General features: G+C 47.1%; 1 protein-coding gene across 1 annotated transcript in view; it reads left to right on the top strand.

Annotated features, from left to right (window-relative positions):
- The first annotated feature begins 2,252 nt into the window (after positions 1–2,252).
- Positions 2,253–9,929, top strand: part of BMP7 (bone morphogenetic protein 7) — a 47,973-nt gene continuing 40,296 nt past the window's right edge. Inside the window, exon 1 of the mRNA XM_055722766.1 lies at positions 2,253–3,074. Coding sequence (XP_055578741.1) covers positions 2,558–3,074 — 517 coding nt within the window. The 5' untranslated portion in view covers positions 2,253–2,557. The remainder of the gene's footprint in view (positions 3,075–9,929) is intronic.

The raw sequence follows: 9,929 nt of genomic DNA, 5'->3' as shown, positions 1-9,929 counted from the left end.
AATTCAGGCAGCAGAGACACCTGCTCTCCCATCCGCTGTTCCATCCTTTCAGATTTTTTAATCTCAATTTCTGTGACAAAGGCAAGTCTCCTCACCCTGCTGCTGCTTGACGAAAGGCCAGCACTCAAAACTCCAGAAAAAGCAAACTGCCTACAAGAAAAAAAAAAAAAAAAAAGTGAAATCAAGGTATCTGCACTGAAAGGGAGAGCAGAGGGATACTGAGTCATCTGCCTGCCTTTCCACCACCAGCTTAAGCCAACCTAAGGCAGCCCAGCCCAGACACCCTCTCCTTGCTCCCAGCTGTGCATTCCTGTGGCCTCCCTAGTTCCAGCACAATATGTAGTCAGTCAGAACAAGGAGCTGATCCAGCAGAAAATGAATGCAGCAAAACCAAATACATAAACGGTTAAAAAAGAGATTACTTTTAAAAACAGAATTAGCTTCCTGACCTGTGTGTGGATGTTAGTACCAGGACTGGAGAGGGGTGGGGTTGCACAGTTGAAGGTCCAGTCTGGGGTGGGATGAGAAAACAACATCTTTCTCAGGAGGAGCCTGGCTTCAGATCAGCTTAAATTGATCTAGACACCACACCCTCAGCAAGAGAGAAATTTAGGCAAATACCTGCCTGGTTAAGAGCAGGTTAGTGCTGCTCCTCAGGAAGTACAGAAGATGCTAGAGAGTTTGATCTTAACTGGGCATCCAAAATGCGACTGCTTAGGTGTTGGAATTTTGTTAGTGCGGAGCAATGGGAAGGCAGCTACAGGGGTGAAGTCTGAGCACCCCCATTAGCACCACTGAGTTCAGCAAGAGCTCTCACCTTATCTAAGCTGGATGTGGCATCGCAGCCTCCCCCCCCCCTCCCCCGCTTGAGCTATCCCTAAGCATGCGTTAGGACTGAGCTAGGAGTTTAATGCTGGTTCCATCACTATTTCAATAGCTCCGTGAGTCATTTCAATGTCATGCCTCAGTTTCCCTGTTATTAAGAGGTACATATGCATGCATACAAACACACTAAATCACTCAACGTGTTTCCCATGCAGCTTTTTTGACTAGTTACCTGCCGTTCACACAAGGATATTAAACATAAGAGCTAAAAGAAGTACTGAATATTAGTTTCCAGAATAGATGGCAGGACCTGGTGCCGGATACTACTGGATATTGCCCATCTGAAAACCTATCAAAAAGCCAATGCTGACCTCCTTTATCCCCTGCCCCTCTTCTTCCTCCTTTGCCTAAGGAATGAATCTTAATATCAGCATAAACTTAGTGTATGTATATATATATATATGGTTTATGAAATTACCTCGGGCTGGATTCAGTGACCCAGATAAACCCTTCCATCCTGCCTTCCCCTTGTTTTCCAAGTAAGATTTGGGAAGCAGTAGTCTACATTTGTTATCTGAGACTATTATTATTTTTATTATTATTTCCTGTTGCAGTAGACATCTACCTGGACTAACCAGGGCTGGGGCTCCATTACTGTAGATGTTACACCCACTGAGTTAAAAAAAACCAACACCAAAACCCTGAAAACCAACCCCACAACAAAACAGTCACTGCTTTAAAAAGTTGACAAGCCATCTCACGGCAGTATTCCACGAAGGTGTGGATCAGAGAGCAGGAGGGGAAGGAGAGAGAGCAGGATAATATCATGGCACGAACCACCGGAGTGCACAGGTTGATGGTTCCAACCCAAGTAAATGTTGCTGGTTTTACAGCTCCTGATAACTTGCCCCTCGGATTTCTGATGGCAAGTTATCAGAATGATAACCTCTGATGCTTCTCCATGGGCTCTCCCCGCTGCCACCTGGCAAAAGTGACCCGGGGCTCCAGGCACGCAGGCATACGTGTCTACGTGCGTGAGAATACAATCACCACATTTTAAATAATTCAGCGCTGTAGGTTTTGTGCCGGGCAGTGTCTCCCTTCTGTACTTCTTAAAAAAACAAAAAGGTGGACGGGGAGCAAAAAGCATGCCTGCGTGTGCGTGTTTGTGCAGACGGCCGATGTACTGTACTTGCATCTGTAAAGCCTCTGGGAGTTTGGGCCCCTTCCTTACACCTAAGCCACCCTCCCTCCCGGGGTGTCTTCTCCTTAATTACGTTCGCGCTAATTTAAGCACTCGGGACCGGCTCCCCCGCGCCCCCACGCCAGCAGCCTCCACAAACATCCTGAAAAGCAACCTGATCAGATGTTCCTCCTCTAGGCAGTTACAGGGATTTTCTCTCCCAAGCGGTTTGGAGCGGGCGAGCGAGAGCGCTTGGGCTTTCCAGCCTGCTCCTCCCACCAGAGACAACCTCCCGCTGCCGCTCCGCCGAGCAGCACTGCACACACGGCTCCGCCGCGGCGTGCGGGACGCGGGCACAGCGCCGCCGCCGCCACCGCCGGGGGAAGCGCCCCGGGCCGCCGCCGCCGCCCCGTCCATGGGCCGGGGCCGCTAGGCAGCCCCCGCCGCCGCCGGCGGGCCATGAGCGGGCTGCGGCACCTCCGCGGGGGCTGCCGGCCGCCGCAGTGAGCGCGGGGCCGCGCCGTCCCTCCGCGCCGCTCCGCGCCGCGCATGCTGGTGGGGCGCGTCCCGCGGCGGGGCAGCCCCGCGCCCCCCGCGCCGCCCCTCCGCAGCCGCCGCCGCCGCCGCGCCGCGATGCCGGCGGCGGGGCGCGGGCAGCCCGCCTCCTGGCTCCTGGTGCTGGGCGCCGCCGCCCCCGCCCTCTGGCTGCGCTGCGTCCTCGCCGACTTCACGGTGGACAACGAGGTGCACTCCAGCTTCATCCACCGGCGGCTGCGCGGCCCCGAGCGCCGCGAGATGCAGCGGGAGATCCTCTCCATCCTCGGCCTGCCGCACCGCCCGCGGCCCCACCTCCACGGCAAGCACAACTCGGCCCCCATGTTCATGCTGGACCTCTACAATGCCATGTCCGTGGAAGAGGGGGCGGCGGGGGCCGCGGCCGAGGAGGGCGAGGGTTTCTCCTACCCCTACAAGCCCATCTTCAGCACCCAGGGGCCGCCCCTGGCCAGCCTGCAGGACAGCAACTTCCTCACCGAGGCTGACATGGTCATGAGCTTCGTCAACTTGGGTGAGTGCCGGCCCCGGGCGAGGCCGCGGGGTGCCCGGGCAGGGGGACCGGGTCCGGGAGGGGTGGGAGGGTGGGCTGGAGCAGGGCCCCGGCCGCCAGCGGGAGGGCTGGGGCCGGCGCGCAGGTGGCCCCGGCGGGGGCCGGGCGAGTGGCAGCCCGCGGGGGCGAGCAAGGGCAGGTGGCGGCCTGCGGCGTGGCCGTCGTTAAACGGCGGCGACGAGGAGGGGGCTCTGAGTGGCCGCCCGGGTAGCCCCGGCCCCTCGCCACGCCGCCCCCGCACGCCGAGCGCTCGGGTCTGTCGGCTTCCCCCTCGGCAGCCGCTTGCCGCTGCCCAGAAGCGGGGTGTGCAGGTACGGGACGGGGGCACGCAGGGGCTCAGCTCCGCGCCCCGCACCCCCAAGGCGGGCACAGCCCCCTCGCCGGGCTCCCGGTGGCGGCGGGTGGCAGAACCCCCCGGGCCGCCCCCACGGACCGAGCCCCGCGCTCCCGCGGGGGGCCGAGCCGCCCGCACACGCTTCCCTAATGGCTTGAGAGGGATTCCACAGCAAATCCCGCTTCACTCCTGCAGCTTTTTGTGTTGATCCCGGTTTGTGCAGCTAACCCGCCTCCTTTCCCGAGCACATGTGGATGGCTTTATGCAAATGATACGCAAGTTGGCATGCTGTGTGCGCCGCTTGCGAGGCCTCCCTAATTGGATGCCACGGCCCAATCTGATTTCCATTTGCTTGCTGTAGATTGCACACCCGTGTGGACTGACTTGGCCGGATTTGAGTAAAAAAACATTGTCGGGATGAGCATTCTATTTTAAATATATAATTATAGACCTGCTTCACTCTACCCGTATTTAGCCCTCATCATGTGCAGCTCTCCAACCACGGCCACGCACAGCGCGGGTGCCTGCAAGTTCAAGACAACCTGAACAGTATTTCCAAAACAAGATCAACTCGAACTTTGTCCCAAACAAAGGGATACGCAAAGAGCAAGAGGAGCCCACCTCTAGCACGTCACCCGCTAGGGATTACAGACACCCCCATCGCCAATAAATCCATTAACACCTTTATGGATGTCACTGTTCTGGACACTTCCACTGTCTGGAACTTCAGAGGCAACAAAGATTAAATCACCGCCTCTCTAATCCCAGCGCTTTAACTAACTTGAAAAGATCAGTAGCTGTAAAAGCTCTGTGACACACGTTAATAATTATTAGACACGGTAGCCATCCCCGGCACAATTCTTGCATGATAGGGAGACACTGTGGGAGATCTCTGGTTTGCAGGAGCTGCACCTCCTTATTAACCACCACCGGCTTCACGGTGGGAAGCTCTGAGTTACATCTGGCCTGGGGGCTGTGCTCTTTGAGAGTGCCCGTGCTTTCCATTTGGATTTCCAGTGTTTGTCTAAATGCTGCTAGATACTTAAGCTGATCAGCAATGATACATGTAAAATCAAATATTTGAGCAGCCAACAGTACCAATGGCGGTCAAATATTTGACTTTAGAGATAAGAGTGATCTTGCTAATGTTGTGGTTCTTGGGTCCTACACCAAGTACGACCAGAGTGCAGGGAGAGTCCTGAAGAGAAGACAAAGGATGTTGAAATAACGATAGTGAAATTCACACGTCTGTTTCCATGTCTGTAAAGAGGAGAGAACCTTTATGAAACATGTAAGTACCTAATGGAAGGGAGTTTAGCTCTGGGGCAGCAGCACCGCTCCTCGGGTGTAGTTGTTTACTAGTAACTTTCATCAGCGAAACTGCAGCGCTCCCGTCCTGTGCATCCAATGTAAGGAAAAGTCACTTTTGCAGCCTGTGGAAGTTTTTCCTGAAAGGCATTGATGTCCCCAGTTATTTGGATACATAGGAGAGGAATCGATCCATAAACTGTGAAATAAAAATTACATTTTGGCTATGTCTGGTTTTGTGTGAGAACTTTTTACACAGCAGGTTTTACCTGTATAAACTGTACAGAAATAATAATTGGCATCCCGATGCGACGTGGTGACTGTAGTGGATATATTCATTCATTTCGACCCTGCTGGCTTTTGTAGTCGGCTTAGTAATCCGAAAGTGTTCTTGATGCAAAATTCTTAACTATCATTTTACTTAATTGCTGTCAGCATAGTTGGCGAGTAGTAAGAGTGCAGGCAAAATCCAATAGTTTTAAGGACAGGTGGAATTATTACCAGCAAGGCACATTTTGGAGGTTTGTCTGTACTGTTTTGTTCCCTTGTCAACAGTGCGTGCCAGGACGAGTTTAAAAAGGACACAGATCTATAACAGCTTTCTTCATCACTGTGCACACCTTTCATCCCATTATAGTCATCGGTCTTTCATCTTTATAGGACAAAGACAGGCTTGTTTATGGATGTTTTAATGAATTAGACCAGCCACTCGCTCCCGTATATAGTCAAATACAACACCTGCTTTGATATGTACAGTTTTCTATGACATCCAGGGAAAATTAGAAGATCTATTGTAGAACTGATTTTTTTTGGAAACTTTCTACAATGATCCCTTTTAAAGCAGAGCTGAATTCCTAAATGCAGACTGTAGTAAACTGTGTCCTAGTTTTGTAAGAGATACTCTGTGAGCATTGCATTTCACAGGTAGGCTTTTATTACTATACCAGAGCCATCACAATGAGGAAGTGTCACAGCATAATAAAGTTTCATCTTAGAATGGAGGAAGTAAAAGTGAGTAAAGAAAATACTTCTGAATTTCAATAAATAAAACATGTTACTCCAGGCTTCCAAAAGCTAATTTACAGAAGCACTTCTCTGCTTTATTTATAGTCTTCATCTACCTAGTCATACAACTTGGGGGGGGAATTTTGTGTATATATATATATATATATATCTGTGTGTGAAAAAAAAAATCTACATTGCAAGATTTACTGGACTACATAGTAAAAAAACCCAAGAACACCCCCCACACACACACCACACCCCCCCAGATTTCTATGGAGGTACGGTGTATATTTATTCCAGAGAATTTATCCTAGGTATTGGTAGGGAGGAACCAGAATACAGGTGCTCCATTTCATGGTTATGTTGCAGGGAGCTTTGTACTAGGCGTGTAATGTTACTGTAAAATCTTGACAATTAATTAGATTTAGATTTATAACCAGTTAATTCACAGGCAACATTTTGTCTTAGCTTACACCTGTGTTAAGATGAATGGGGAATGGATTTGTGTCAAGAATGAAGTTACATGTAAATTAAAAGAGAAGTTAGCCACAGTGGTCTGACTAAGCTAGTCAGTTAATTACTGGCTAATTTTATAAAATTTATTACTATAATTCCAGTATTTGGGATTTCATTTCAGATCTTGTCCAAGTACAGTTTACAAACTGATCCGGTTTAGGAACTGAAAAAACTTGAAGCATTTTTTGCACAAGTTTTAATTTCAAGTTTACAAACAGCAACTAAGGAGTAAACATCTTCTAGATTACTTAGATCCTCTCTTCTAAAAATAAGTGAGTTGTCCTTATGCAGGTAATCTCGCCTTGGTAAACAGATTCACTTAGAATATTTTTTAAAAGAGTCGGCACAAGTGATACGCAATTTGTTAATTTGCCTCGTGGTTGATTATAAAATGAACAACCTTGTTTAATCCTGGCAAAAAAATAAGAGGAGGGGGGGAATTAGTCATTCTTGGAAGGAGCACATGAAAGTGGCTTTTCTTAATGTAAATCAAGAAGCTGAAGAGCCCCCAAGTTTCCTTTTATTTCATACCATCTGGCTATCCTTTTTGTTGACAAGTGTTTGGCATGGAGAACCATCTCTTTGCCCTTTAATAACAGGCTTTAACACTGTAGGGTATTAGAAAAAGATTCTATAACAGTTAAAAAATTTCCTTCGGGGAATACTTTATAAAGTGAGCACGGGCTGCAGGCATTTGCAGCTGTAACCTGGCTTGTGTTAAAATTTGGAAGGGGCTGCCTTGCATTCCAGCTCACTACAGGCCTTCATTGGTGTACAGCCAAAGGTTAATATAGATGTCACACAGTTTTTCTTTGGAGAGCCTCAGATATAAGAGTACGCGTACAGCTGTGTTTTTAGTAACCCTTTCATAATCACTTCTTTTAAACCTCATTTTCCTGCTTATATAAATCAAAGATTTTCAAGGATATTTGACCTGGATTTGAACTTATTTGATCTTCACATATTTCCCACTTGAAACAAAGCAGATTAAATGTTAGCCCTGGATGCCTGGTCATGATCACATGGTTTGTCCATACATTAGGCCAAGCCCTCGGCTTTTTTTTTTTTTTTTTTTTTTTGCCCTCCTCCACCTAGCGCTGTTATAAGCTCTCAAGCCCGAACAGGTACATCCTGTAATTGTTTTGGATAGTATGTATATATGCAACACTCGGTGGTACAAGATGAGCTAAGGTAGGAAGCTGGCAGCAAACTGAAGGTAGGAGGTACAGTGACCACGCAGCAAGTTCCTGGCAGGTATTCTGTGAATGCACAGCCCCATTCTAGAGAGAAATTAATTCATTTTCTACTTTTCAGGCGCAAAATGGCAGAACAGAACAGGAACTATTTACCTCTGCCGTAGGGGTGCAGTGGTAGGAGAGAACGGAGCAGCTGAGGACAGATGTCCTTGCGCCAGGAAAAGGGACGTGGCAATTGTCCCCACCCGCTCGCACGCTTCTGTGGCGGATTTATCCCAGCAGCGGGGTCTTTCTTCTCTTCCCACACAGGCTGCCCTGGGGAGGCAAAGCCCCCTCCGGGAACTGCAGTTTAAAAGCCAAAACACTGCGGCTTGTAAAGTGCTTTGAAGGAGACAAGCCTTGATGGCCAGATCTTGTGATGCTTGTAACAGGAGTCGGGCACAAGTGAAGCGTACGGGACCTGCTCCCACCCACGCTCTGCTCGCCCTTGGTTTTCCTGTGTGCGTGTGTGCATCCCCATCACTCCTCCTGCAAAGGAGGGTTAACGGCCTCTGGGCAGGCAGCACGAAACCAGGCGTTATGTTTCCATCTGTAAATAAGCTTGAAACACATTTTCAGGTCGGGGGGAAGAGATGTGTGAGAGAAGGTTACACAAGTGGTTGGAAACATTAATTAAAAAAAAGATTATAACTATTAAAGCCTAGTCAGAGCTGTTGACAGGCTCCTTTTAAATAGGACACTGCGATGTTTTAGTTTAATACATTCTGGCAGTGTCACCGGGGTTAAGGCTAATACTGGGATGTGTGGATCCTGTCATGTTATTGTCAGGAGGAATGCAGGGATTAGGTTTAAAAGTGGTGGTGGGTGAGTGGTGCAGCTGTGTACACTTATTATAAAAGATTTAAGTCCCACTGGTAAAATCAATATATTAAATTGCAAGAGCCTCTGTTTTTAATTAGTTTAAATCAAATATACTGTTAGTGCCATTATGGTTTTTATCCTTGAACCAAGTGAGGAAATGCTAATATTTATATGGAAACTGTTAATTTGTGGTTAAAATGATAACACATTTAGTTTTATGCCTCTAAATTGTTCTAACTGGATGAATACCAGTGAGAAGTTGCAATGATGGATGAAGTCATCTGAGCAAGAACACCAGTAAGCAAATTTTGATAGCACATCAGATAAAGAGACTGCCTGTTGATACACAGCATTAAGAGACCACAATATTTTAAGCCCTTTCCAGTGGTACAGTCCTCCTCTCTGGGGCCTGCATCAAAATACTCACATGAATTACCTATATATATATATGTGTGTATATATATACACACACTTTTAAATATATATATAAAATAAAATACGTTATTATACGTATATATTTCTTCTCTAAAGGGAAGGAACTTCTAAAGAAATGAGCGAGCTGCTAAAATTAGTTTTAGGATGAAGATTTTTGTTCTACAACTGTTTGAAGTAAATGGGACTACTGATGAGGACTAATCACATGGATAAAGTTCTGCACACGCGTATGTTTGGATAATGGAAACCCAAGAGAAAATTATTGGCTAGGTCTTCATTGGTGTAAATTGTCAAATTTCTACTGAAGCTGGCCCTATGGGCTCATTTATACAACTGTACGTCCAAAGTAATTCCCATAAACTCCCTCTTGATTTACGCTGACACAATTGAGAACAGAATTGGGCCAAAGAAATGCCCCTGTGTTGAAATAATGAGCATGCAGTAGTTTCTGCTAGAGCTTCACACAGTTTTCTCTCCTAATCTTGAAACTGTTTTTGAGGGAAGCTTCCTTTGCTGCAAATAATCAAAACATAGACTAGCTCCTATTAGTCACTGCTTATCATTATTAGCCCAATCCATGTTGTTGAACTACAGCTGAATTCCCATCTTTGTAACAAACAGAATTTAACAAATAATGTTTGACAAAAATGTGAAACTGATATTTCTTAATACAAGACATATTTCATATGGAGAAACTCCAGTGATGAAAGATTCCTGGTATCAAAATATCTGAATCACAGTACAAATAAACAGTGTGTTGTAAAGACTGCAGGGCCAAATTCCATGCTGGAGCAAGTCCACTGAAGTCAGTGGAGTTGTGCCAGGAGATAAACTGCCATCTCGATTTTTTTTCGTGTACATGTGAAAACCAGAAGTCTTTAAAATTTTGCCGGTAAACATCTTCGCTACAAAAGGTTGCAGGTAGCAAAGTTTGAACTGATTCTAATTCAAATTCTCTTTCGGAAATCCTTATTTTGTTGATGAAAACCACAACGTTTGCTGAGCTCCCCTTTATTTGGGTATACATTCTAAAACTCCATTACCTATACATTTTTTTACCTGATTTACAGCAGGTAACATAAGGGCCATCTTGGGTGTGAGCTCATATGTGCAAGCCCTGCAATACTGTTCCTTGCACGTTCTTTTAAACATTTGTGTGGT

This window comes from Falco cherrug, chromosome 10 (assembly GCF_023634085.1).
Source record: "Falco cherrug isolate bFalChe1 chromosome 10, bFalChe1.pri, whole genome shotgun sequence".
In the NCBI taxonomy this organism is placed as follows: domain Eukaryota; kingdom Metazoa; phylum Chordata; class Aves; order Falconiformes; family Falconidae; genus Falco; species Falco cherrug.
The sequence above is the reverse complement of the archived record's forward strand: the minus strand, read 5'-3'. Positions and strand labels throughout refer to the sequence as shown.